At 48.1% G+C, this 12,091-nt stretch overlaps 1 protein-coding gene across 5 annotated transcripts in view; it reads left to right on the top strand.

Moving 5' to 3' along the window:
* Window positions 1–4,831, top strand: part of SUSD6 (sushi domain containing 6) — a 143,557-nt gene extending 138,726 nt beyond the window's left edge. For all 5 annotated transcript variants that reach the window (XM_084792294.1, XM_084792292.1, XM_084792293.1 and 2 more), the window contains one exon: window positions 1,032–4,831. In XM_084792294.1, the coding sequence (XP_084648420.1) occupies window positions 1,032–1,057 (26 nt within the window). In that variant the 3' untranslated portion in view covers window positions 1,058–4,831. The remainder of the gene's footprint in view (window positions 1–1,031) is intronic.
* The last annotated feature ends 7,260 nt before the right edge of the window (window positions 4,832–12,091 follow it).

The raw sequence follows: 12,091 nt of genomic DNA, 5'->3' as shown, positions 1-12,091 counted from the left end.
CCATCACACCTGGCTTAAGCAAACTTTTTTAAAAGCCTCTTCTTGCATTTGGTGCTGAATGAGGTTTCAGATCTGACTCAAACAGGAAACACACTCTTTGCTGCTGCATGGACTATCAGTTGGAAAGTCAGTGGGGCCTGCACTGGAGAAATAATGGAACCACTAAGTGTAGGACTAACCAGATAAAGTGCCTCAGGCCTGCAGTCTTAGCACTTCAGAGGCTTAGACAAGAGGACCACAAGCCCAGGTTAGTTTGAACAGCATAGACCCTATGTCTAAAATAAATAAGGCTGGCAAAATGGCAAGTGAAGGCACTTACTACCAAGCCTGATGGTCTGAGTTTGATTCGCAGGCCCCACATGGTAGAATGAGAGGACTGACTTCCAGAAGTTGTTCTCTGACCTGTAGGTACAGATGCACATCATTACATATTTCCTGCAGTGTGTAGACACACACACATTAAAATAAATAATTAATAGTTTTTAAAAGTACAATAATGAAATAAAAATTGAAGAACTCAGGCTATAATGAAATACCCAGAAAACAGGGCACCCGTGTTGTTAAGACTATGTCCTAGGAAGTCAAGAGTGTGAAACATGGGTCTAACACTTCTCCGCTCTGGTGAAATAGGAGAAGACCAAACCCCAGAAAAACCAAGTGATTTGTCCAGGTTCACACAGATGGCAGATGGCTTTAAGGAAAGGTCAGACTTAAGGAGGGCTTTGTAGCCTCTTGGAGCAAGGCTGGAGAAGAATTGAAAGTAGCCAGACCACCAGAGAAGCGGGGTTATGTTGGTGGGACCTGAAGGTGTCTGAATGGCAGGCTCAGCTTGAGATTTTATCATGCAGACAGTGGGGGGGGGGGGGTGGAATCAGAACAGCCAGAAATAGAAGGCAGGAAGTTTTAACTAGCTTAGACATTTAATTTCTTTAAGTGAGGGCTATGTGGGGGGTCCTGAGGTGGAGTTGGAAGTGATATTTGGGAGGCACCTTTAGGTGACCATCTGTACGTCTCTCCTTGTCTTTCTGTAGACATCCCACTGTTGAAAGAAGCATGAGAACTGCCACTGGCCTCTCCTCTCTCTCTGCCCGTCCTCTCTCCTCCTGTGGGTTTGAGTACCATGTCCTCTCCAGCTGCCCCACCTGGATGCCTGAGCTGCCACATGTGTATCCGTGTGTACCTGAGGGCCTGCAGGCCACCTCTCTGGATACTCAAGGAAGATTCTCACCATCTACCCACTGGACAGCTGGAAGACCTGGCTCTTTGCCTGGCCCAGCCTTCCCATCTGTCAGGGACATGTCTGAATGTGCTGGATTGAACCCTCCCTTTCCCTGAGCCTCTGGGTCCCTTCCAGCCAGCTCTCTGGTGGCAGCCCCACAGCCACGAGGGCCTGAGCACTGCTGTGTTTACTTGTGCCTTCCCCCACCCTGTCCAGGTTCCCTGTTGTGCAGGTGGGTTGCTGTCCGCAGGCCTTAGTGGCTGCTGCCACCTGTATGTGGGGCCTGGGTCTGGGACTGCAGAAATATTGAAGAGTAAGGCCCTCAAGGCAGGGGTGGCTCTTGTTGGGTCCAGAATATGGGTCCCTGAGTTTGCCCTGTGTGTTAACACTGATGACATCTTCCTTGACTGAGGATAGAATGTTTGGGAAGTCATACCAAAGCCACCCAGCATTCAGCTGTCCAGCTCTGGTGCAGGTTCCTGGCTCTGTTGAGAGTTTCCAAGAAGCACCCAGAAGACCTGTGGGAGGGAAGAAGGGTGTCAGATAATGATTGTCTTCCTAATATGCAAGTTCTCACTTCCTGCTTTCAGCACTGGCTTCCTTGGTCTTGGTTTCTGTTCCTGGATAAGGGGAAAGTGCATGCTGTCTCCTGGACTTTGTCCTGGGTAGCTCTGGCTTCCTTGCAGCCCACAGAACCGTGAGATTTGCTGAGATGCCAACGAAAGCTCATCTGGGTTTTGGCAGTCTGGGCAAGGTGCCCATTTTTAGGTTTGTGGTGATAGAGGGGAGGCGAGAGGTACAGACCACGTCCCCGGGTGCTGCGGGCAGCCCCGGCCAGGTCCTGAGGATCCTCCTCACCACGGTCATGTGCCTTAGTAACTATGCCCAGGAAGTGGCCTGCTGTGCCGCTGCTTCTCCTACTCTGCTCTCTTCTCCATGTGCCCTTCCACATGTTGCTGACGAGCTGATGTGGGGTGATGGGTACCCAGAAACTTGAGGTGTAGGCCTTGGGTGTGGGAAAATGCTGGCCCTCCTATGGCCCTGCGCTGAGTGCTGACAAGCCTGGGTAGCTGAGCCCCACCAGGCTTCTGCCATCTTGAGAAGACAGATGTGGCATTAAGGAATGTGTTTGGGTTTTTTGTTTTGTTTTGCCTTTTTTTTTTTTTTTTTTTTTTGCTCCTCCCCCCACCCCCGCCTTTTTCTTTTTTTCCTTTTCCTCAAGCCTCAGGCCTGGGAAACGTCAGAGCCAATTCTGGATTGCACCTATGATGAGCCTCTCTGGGGTGGTAAAAATAATTAAAACCCAGTATATTTATAGTTCCTGACCCAACAGGGTTAGCTCCAGGCACCAGTGGCCTCAAAAATAGGGGAGTAACTTCTCCTAGCCCACTGCCCACTGCCTCCACTCACAGTGCACTTTAGTCCCTGTCTTGCCTGGCTTCCTGCCACCCTCATCTCCTTTCCTCTCAGGGTAAGGGCAGTGCCTACTGTCCCTGCTGGACACTCCCACAGGAACCCAGGAGGCCAGGCTGTTGTGCTTAGTGTCCAGGCAAGAATGGTTGGCTGAGGAATGGGCTGGAGGTACTCAAACTAGACTAAAGATAGGCTCACCTCAGGGGTGGGTTCCAAGGCCTCAAGCCACCTCACCATGGCTCTCTTTAAGCCTCAGTGGTGCCCGACCTCTTCAAGGGAGAACTGGGCAAGCGGCAGGAGTCTTCTAATGGACCTTCCTTCTTGCTTACTGCTTTTCTAAAATCTGAATTCTGCTCTAGGAGTTTTCAAATGGAAGATCCTTCCCTTTTCTGTGTCTATACTCTGGGTTTTTCCTGCTTTCAGGATGCACTTTTCATTTTGGGTTTATTAGCCTTGAGGGTGACTGGCTTAAGCTTTGGGTAAAAACCTCCTGGTATCTCCTTCCGTCTTACCATCCATTAGCCCACCCTGGGGGTCACAGGCCCAGGCTCTCCCACCTGGAGAATAAAGGGCCGTGTCCCCATCCTCCTGTCAAAGCCTCCTGGCTCTGAGGTCTGGTCTTGAGGTTTCCCACCTTCTGCTGCTGGCACCTGTGACATCTTCCTGCATTGTTTCTCTTGCTTCTAAAGCAATCTCTTAACCATCAGCCGTGTGCTGTGGTTTCTGGGGCATCTGGAGCTTGTCAGTTACAGAGGGACTGGGAGGATTTAATTGCCCTGAAGTGGAACCTGGCTAGAAACAGTGGCAGGTGCAGGCTGTTGGGTAGGCAGAAGCTTAGAGCAAGTGGGAAGAAGCCACACAGCCTACTTTCCCGGCTCACCTCCATGGGCGTCCTGAGATTTCCAAAAAAGGCACCAAAGGACTTTTACACAGGGTTTTTTGGTTTGGGAGATGTCTTTGCTTTTTCATACTTACGTTGACTCAGTGCAGGTTTTATATCCTGGTGACTTGCTGTCAACGTCTGTCAATTTTCAAGGGCCAGAATGGTGAAATAAATACTTAAGTAGAAAATTCCGTCCCTCCATGCCTTAGTTTTACAGGTGGGCTCTATCTGCCTAGTTCTGTATTTTGTGTGTGTTTCACTGTGTGAGGACTGTGAAATGGGCAGAGTGCTAACCACTTTGTGGGTTTGTTTGGTTGTATAAGGCATTTCAACGTACATTCTACAAGCACTCCATTTGCAAAGAGAACTTAAAGGAATACCGGCTTCCTCGTTCCTCTTGCCCTCCTCCCCTACCCCCAGCTTTACAGTTTTGTAGAGAAGCCAGGCGGGAAGAAGACAAAGGTAGATTTTTCCTGCTTTGTAAGTGGCCAAATGGCATAGATAGCAATTGGCCTTTTTCCTCCCAATCCCACCAGAGCTCTTGAACCACTTGGCTTCCTACATAACAATGCCTCCTCTGTTCCTGAGGAATATTCTAGCATAGAAAATGGAATATGCTGCAAACATTTCTAGATCCTTGCTCCCTTCCCTCTCCTTAAAGAGTACAGAGGGACTAGAAGGGACGCACAGCATGCCTACTACACAGCTTGATTCTAGGTGTGTTTGTGCCTGACGGTGTGGCGGGAGCCGCCGCTTGTGAGGCCTACTGGGTCTTCTGCAGCCTTAGAGAATATTTTTCTTGGCAGATGTTTGGGCTGAGTGATGTGGTAGCTGGTTCCCTGGAGAGCCAAAGGTGGCAGGGCCAGTTTTTCTGAGATGTGAGTTAATTCCCAGCTGAAAACCTAGTAGAGTTTTGAACAAAGCCTCCTATACCCAACCCTCTCCCAACAGCAAACCTCCCCGTGGGGGCTGCGGGGTAGAGCACTTGGATCACAAGTAGGGAGAGGACATAGTTGAGGGCTGCATGGCTGTATCCACACTGGCCTGGCTTCTCAAGGTTGCACACCACTATGGGATCCTTTGCAGAATGGTACTCATAAAATGGTTTGAAACAATACATGCATAATTGACTGTGCAGGATGTCAATCAATCTGGGTTTGCTTTATTTTATTTTATATATATTTTTTGGTATCCTGTACATTGCAGTGGGTATGAAGATAGTATTTTAATATTTGTACAAAGTTTAATTTAATTTTAATTGTTCTATGTATATAATTGCATTTCTAAATAATAATTAAAAAAATCTTATGAAGGCAGGTGTGAGATGTAGTCCTTTCTAAAAATAATTTTTTTCAATCTCTAGTACCCCACACGGAAGGGGGGAGGGGGCAGAGATGGCTCCGTGGTGGTGTGTGCGAGCATGAGGACTTGAGTTCAGATCCACAGAACCCACACAAGAAGTTGGGTGTGGTAATGTGTTCCTGGAATTCTGCGATGAGGACAGCATCAGGAGTACCCAGGAGCTTGCTGGGCAGCTAGCCTAGGTAGGTAGTGAGTTCCACGTTCATATTTTTTATTCCCTCAAAATAAGTTAGACAGGAATAAAGAAAGATGGTCGGTGTCATCCTTTGGCCTCTGCAATGTGTTCATACTGGCATGTGTACTCCCCCTACACACACACACACACACAGACACAGACATGCTGCACACAGACACAGACATGCTGCACACACACAGAGTAGATAGAAGCAAGAGCCCATGAAGAGATGATGCATCAGCTCTGAAGAGGCTGTCTAGCAGATTAAGGAAATGGGATAGATTCAGAAAATATTCATTAAGAACATCAAACCAAGCCAGGTGCGGTGGCACAAGCCTTTAATCCCAGCAGTCAGGAGGCAGATGCAGGGAATCTCTGTGAGTTTGAGGCCAGCCTTGTCTACAAAGAGTTCCAGGACAGCCAGGTCCATTACACAGAGAAACCCTGTCTTAAAAAACAAAACAAAATATTACTTAAAATTAAGTAAATCTTGGGGCTGGGGAGATGGCTCAGTGGTTAAGAGCCCTGTCTACTCTTCCAAAGGTCCTGAGTTCAGTTCCTAGCAACCACATGGTGGCTCACAACTACCTATACTGAGATCTGGTGCCCTCTTCTGGCATGCAAGCGCACAATGCAGGCATATACAGGGGGAGGTAATCCCCCTCAGGAACAGTCATAGGGGAGGGGAATAAGAGGAAAATGGGAGGGAGGGAAGAATGGGAGGATACAAGGGATGGGATAACCATTGAAATGTAACAAGAATAAATAAATTAAAAAAAAAAAAAAAACCACTGGTTACTTTTCCAAAGGACTGCAGTTCAATTCCCAGCACCCACATAACAACCTCACAGCTGTCTGTAGCGACAGGTCCTCACACAGACATACATGTAGGCAAAACATCGATGCACATAAAAATAAATGAAAACATCCAACCAAGCCGGATGTGGTGGTGCACGCCTTTAATCCCAGCACTCAAGGAGGCAGAGGCAAGTGGATCACTGAGTTTGAGACCAGCCTGGTCTACAAAGTGAGTCCAGGACAGCCAGGGCTGTTAGAGAAACCAAAAAACCAAAACAAAAAAAGAATGTACAACAAACAGTTTGGTGATTGACTAGCTGAGGGGCATCTCAGGGTGCACAGACCACTGATGGCAATGCAGAGGCAGGTGGCCCTGGAGGACCCATTGTCTTTTGATTAAGTGATTTCCTCCCACGGTGCCAACTACTGTACTTAAGCTACGATGGCCACTTGAGCCTGATACGGTCGAGGCCAGTGTAGAATGTCAACTGGGCCAGGAGGAGAGACAATTTAAAAGTATATCATGGTTGATAGAATCTGGAACTTACAAGAAGGTGGGATGGGGTACTCAAAGCCTTCAGGGTGCTGGAGAGATGGCTCAGTGGTTAAGGGCACTCACTGCTCTTCCAGAGGACCCAGGTTCAAATCCTAGCACCCTCATGGCAGCTCACAACTGTCTTTAACTCCAAGATCTAACACTCACAGAGACATACATGCTGGCAAAACACCAATGCACATAAAGGTAAATATTTTTTTTTTTTAAGAAAAAGGCCTTCAGATGATATGTGTGAAGGACCAGTACATGAGCCTAGGCAGGCAGAGCATGAGATGCAATCTATGTGTGGGCACATGCAGTATAAGAAAGAAGTTGCCAGCTGGTTGGCACACAGCACTCAGAAGGCAAAGGCAGGCAGATCTTTATGAGCTTGAGGCCAACTTAGTCTACAGATCTGAGTTCCAGGACAGCTAAGGCTATACACAGAACTGTCTTGAAGAGAAAAAAGAAGAAAAAGAAAGAAGTTGCACCTGAATTTGTCTGCATTTGTCAGCATGAGGTAACAGTGACTGGGACCCCAAGGAGCTAATAGGGAGAATGGGGAGCCTCAGTGGCCCAGTAGGAATCTTAGCACACCCTGTGGGCATGGAAATCCCTCTGGTAGGTCTCAGTTACGTGCCTTAATAAGACTTAAAGTTGAAGGAGTTAGGAGATGGAGTCCAGCTACATACAAAGAATGGATTTAGGGGTTTAAGACCCTACTGAGGAGGGGGGATGACAGTGGTCTCTCCAGGAAGATGGCTGTTGAGATAGAAATTGGCAAATTCACTTGGTACTTGTTAAGAACAGAACCAATAGTTTGGTGACTGGACATGAGGGAAATAGACATCTCAAGAGTGCACAGAGCACTGCTGGCAATGCAAAGGAAAGCTAAGAAAAAATAACTGCAGAAGGACCAGTAGTGTGTTGTATACCTTTTGTTTGTTTTTTGTTGTTGTTTTGGTTTTTGGTTTTTTAGACAGGGTTTCTCTGTGTAGCCTTGGCTGTCCTGGACTTGCTTTGTAGACCAGGCTGGCCTTGAACTCACAGAAATCTGCCTGCCTCTGCCTCCTGAGTGCTGGGATTAAAGACATGTGCCACCACACCTGGCGGGTGTTGTATACCTTTAATGCCACCCTTCAGAGGCAAGATTGAGGGTTCAAGGCCAGCCAGGGCTGTGCAGTGAGGCCCTGCCATTGAAAACAGAAAATAAAAATTAACAGTTGTGTAGCTCTGTTGGGGATTAGTCTGGTGCTACATAGTCTAATGCTAATTACTGACCCCCAAGATCTGATTGTCACTCAGACAAGTGGATTCTCACACACCAGTCTTTTTATTTATTTTTTTAAAAGATTTATTTCTTTTTTATACAGTATTCTGCCAGCATGTGTGCCTGCATATCAGAAGAGGGCACAAGATCTCATTATAGATGGTTGTGAGCCAACATGTGCTTGCTGGGAATTGAACTCAGGACCTTTGGAAGAACAGCCAGTGCTCTTAACCTCTGAGCCATCTCTCCAGACCAACACCGGTCTTTTTTTGTATAAAATTTGCTCTACCTAATTTAAAGTTCATTAGTTAATAAAATAGCTAGAAGCCTGTAACTGGGCAGATGAGAAGTAGGCAGAGCTTAGCTTTCTAGGCTTGGGGTCAGAGAGGTACAAGGAGGCCAGGAGGAAGAGGAAAGAGGAAGCCAGAGAAAGGAATGTGCCATGGGGTTGATACCCGCCCAGTCACTGTGCTTTAGAGCTTTTATTAATCCAGAGGGTCTCCGTCTCTATTATTTGAGAACTAGCTGGGGTAGAGAAGCCCCCTAGAGTCTAATATCCCTTCAAGAACATAGCTCAATAGAACAGCACTTACCTGGTATCCTCAAAGCCCCCAGAAGTTCAGGCCCTAGCACAAGGAAAAAGAAATGTGGTGTTTAGGGAAGAAGATAGTGAAGACTGAGTTAATATGAGGACAGCTGGGAGTAGTGATGCCCATAGATATCTGAGTTTGAGGCCATCCTAGCCTACATAGCAAATTCCAGGACAGCCAAGGATATATAGTGAAATGCTACAGATGATAGATAGATAGATAAAATGAATAAAGGGTACATTCTTATTACTACACACGTGATAATTAATGGAGGTCAGGTCACCCAGCAGGCACAGGAGGAAGAAAGTATGAACTTAGGTATAGTGGAGATGTGTTTGAGTCAAACACAGAATGTAGCAACAGAGTGGCTAGGAAGTGCATTCTGAGCTCAGTCTGTACTCTTTCCTCTAGTCCCCAGCAACTTGGCTGGGGCTGAGGTGGGGTTGAGGTGAGGGGTAGTGGCATGTTGGTCAACCCGAGCTTTGCAAATGAAAAAAAAATGGGCGTAAAATTATAAATGTTGGGATAGCCAAACACAGTGGCACACGCCTTTAATCCCAGTACTCGGGAGGCAGAGAGGCAGATGGATCTCTGTGAGTTCGAGGCCAGCCTGGTCTACATAGGGAGTCCAGGACAGCCAAGGCTATACAGAGAAACCCTGTCTCAAAAAACAAAACAAAACAAAATGTTGGGGTAGTAGTGGGTTCTGTCTCCTGGAGTAGACCTTAAAGCGGATCAGAAAGTGGTTTTTTACTCTTGTAACATTTGGGCCACTCTTGTGCCAGTGTATCTTCCAGGCAGGCCACTGAAGTAGGTTGCAGGGATTATAGCTGGGAGATCCTGATGATTACCTTTCTCCTCTGATAGCTTGCAGAGTACCTTCCAGAACCTTGAATGCTAGTCAGTAGGGGTGACGCTTCTCATTAGACACCAGCTCAACTCTGTGTTTGCTGACGGATGTGATGTCTTCAACAATAGTGTCTCGTCTGCACCAGTGTTCTTTGATCTGCTCGGCTTTTGAGCAAAGCTTTCATCCTCTTCTCCAGCCCAGCTTTCCTCTGTATGCAGAGCACCCACTGCTGCTTGCTTCAGGGGAGTCGGCTACCTCGGGCAGGTTCAAAGGAAGTTGCTCAGCCAAGACTCAAGTTGCCTCTAACACTGGGGAGCTCTTCACTCCCTCCCTGCCTTCCCCGGATAAGGAAGCCTAGGCAAGAGAGAGAAAGAAAGCCCAGCGTAGACAAAGACCATGACCCAGAGGCCTAAACTTAAGCAATGCTTTCATTTAAAACCCTGCCTCTCCTCTTCCAGGTTAGACCTCAGTGTGGAGGTTTTGGCTGACCACCAACCTGGACTAGAGCAAAGAGACGCTGAAAAGGAAGGAGCCTTCTGCCAGGCAACAGGGAGCCTCTAGCCTCTGTCCTCTGCCCTGGAAGCAGCAGGTTCTACTGCTTTAAGATAGTGGGAGACAAGCAAGCTGAGACTTGCCACGTCTGCTCTGACTGGTCAGAGGGTACCAGGGAATCCCCACTCAGAAGGCCCAGCTGAAAGGAGCTGCTCTCTTTGTTCCCAAAGGCCTTAGACATAGAAGGAGCCAGAAAGGAATCCAAATAGGCCACCCCACAGCAAGACTTGGTGGCCTGCCTTCTCAACACTAGGCCAGGAAAAGAGAAATGTACCATCCTGTCCCACCCATGCAGTCAAGAAGCCCAGACTTCCATGCACAACAGTCCCAGGTCTGTCTTTAGGCCAGCAGATGTTATTGCAAGTACACTTGTGCCCCAGCAGGGACAGTGGCCTGTGAGGAAGCCACTTTTGCAAGGGAGAGACCATTTACCCATTTCACAAGTGAAAAAAACAAAACAAAACTCAACTCAAGACAGGTCTAAATGCAGCCCAAGACCACATAATTAACCACTCTCCCACTGCGTCGGGATTTGAATCCAGGCAGTCTGCTTTTGTGTTTAATAAAAGATGTAAGATAATAAGAACCCAAGAAATAAGATGCCAGGCAACAGATATGATATTAGATGAGGAGTTTATTTAATGAGCATGGCGAGAAAAGGAAAGGGGGAGGGGTACCCCCAGAGAGGGAGAGAGAGAGAGAGAGAGAGAGAGAGAGAGAGAGAGAGAGAGAGAGAGAGCGCTTCGAGGAGGGTTTGACCTTTATATTCTTGGGTAGGGCCACGCCCCCATGGCAAGTAGGCAATGACATCACAGTAGGCAGACTAAAGCAGAATCTTAACATTCCTCCCTTCTCCTATAATTAAAAAATGAGGATGTGCTGGCTCAGTGGTGGCACAGGCCTTTAATCCCAGCACTTGGGAGGCAGAGGCAGGCGGATGGATCACTGTGAGTTTGAGACCAGCCTGGTCTACAAAGCGAGTCCAGGACAGCCAAGGCTACACAGAGGAAACCCTGTCTCGAAAAACAAAACAAACAAACAACAACAACAAAAATTGAGGACCTTGGATTGTTTTTATACCGAAGCAGAATCCTAACAGCCACTCTGAGCTGAACCTCACAGGGATCACTAGTCACCCTTACATCCTACTTCCCCCACCCTCACCCCAACTTCCTTGGTCACTATTCCCTGGAAACACCTTCCCCAGCACCTGGTCCTGTTCCACCTATTATCCTGACCACAAGTTCTCCCTGAGAACTCACAAGGCCAGGGCCCCAGCCCATGGAAAGCTGGACTTTCAGTGCCCAGGGTGTGGTTTTGCCCCAGCAGTCTGCATGATTCCTGGTCCTAGGACGGTCAGGTGAACACTATGAGCCACCATCCTGCAAATCCCGTCTTCCCCTGCGCTAGAGGAACGCCGGAATTACAGGTCCTGGTGCTTTACTTCAGGATATAGTGTTGGGGTACTGGCCAGGGTTTTCCCTTTCACTGTTAAGTGAGATTTCATTTGGGATGGTACACATTCCTGACCTGGGCTTGGCTCTCCTGCAAGCTGCTGGTGATAGAAGAGCATTATAAAAGCACAAGAAAGTCCCAACCCCCGCCCTGGAAGGGAACAGCTGCCCTAGCTTTCTGGACTTTCCCTGACACCCCTGTTGTCTATGGAAAAGGAAATTTCGCAACATAGACATGGCTCCAGCAATCCGTGAGGGCAGCTTAGCCTGGGATAGCAGTGAGTTCTAAGGTTCTCAACTTAGCCAGGCAAGTCAGGGGGTTTGGCAAGTGTGGACATCTCCCTATCAGAATTTCCCTGGAGGAGTACCAGTCTGGCCTCCAGCGAAGGAAGCCTGTTTGTAGGTGAAGCCTGCCAGCTGAGCTCAACATCTGGAGAGACTGGGGGCGTGTGGAACAAGGGCTTTGGCCCAGCACAAATACACCAGGCATGTGCTGCCTCATTTCTGGGGGCCACTGGTTTCCTAAAGTCCTTGGCCAGCTGTGCTCAGAAACTTTGTGGGGCTTTGTGCTACCACCGCTCTACTGGATGGCTGCTCCCCACCTCTGCTTCAACAGTTTCTTTGCTCGTTCAGTCTTGAATGTATTCAGTAAGCTATTATCTGGCATTCGACAAAGCCCGGTACTAGCTTCTCAGAACACGGTGGTGAGACTCGGTCTACACCCTCAAAGCATTTGTACAGCGCCGAAGAGGGGAGCTTAACAGCTACCTGAAATAGAAGACAGAGCTTTAAAATGAAGGGAAAAGCTGTAAAGAGGATCTGCAAAGTGGCTGGGGAGTGAAGAGGAAGGCCAGTGCTTTGGGGAAGGAGCAAAGAGTCGGGGTGGAAGTGGGGAGATGTCCCTTGCTTGGTGTCTTACAGGATAAATTATGTTTTAATGCTGGGCGTAGTGGCGCACGCTTTTAATCCCAGCACTCAGGACGCAGAGGC

Source organism: Acomys minous, assembly GCF_964271855.1.
Source record: "Acomys minous genome assembly, chromosome: 8".
NCBI classification, from domain to species: Eukaryota; Metazoa; Chordata; class Mammalia; order Rodentia; family Muridae; genus Acomys; species Acomys minous.
The sequence above is the reverse complement of the archived record's forward strand: the minus strand, read 5'-3'. Positions and strand labels throughout refer to the sequence as shown.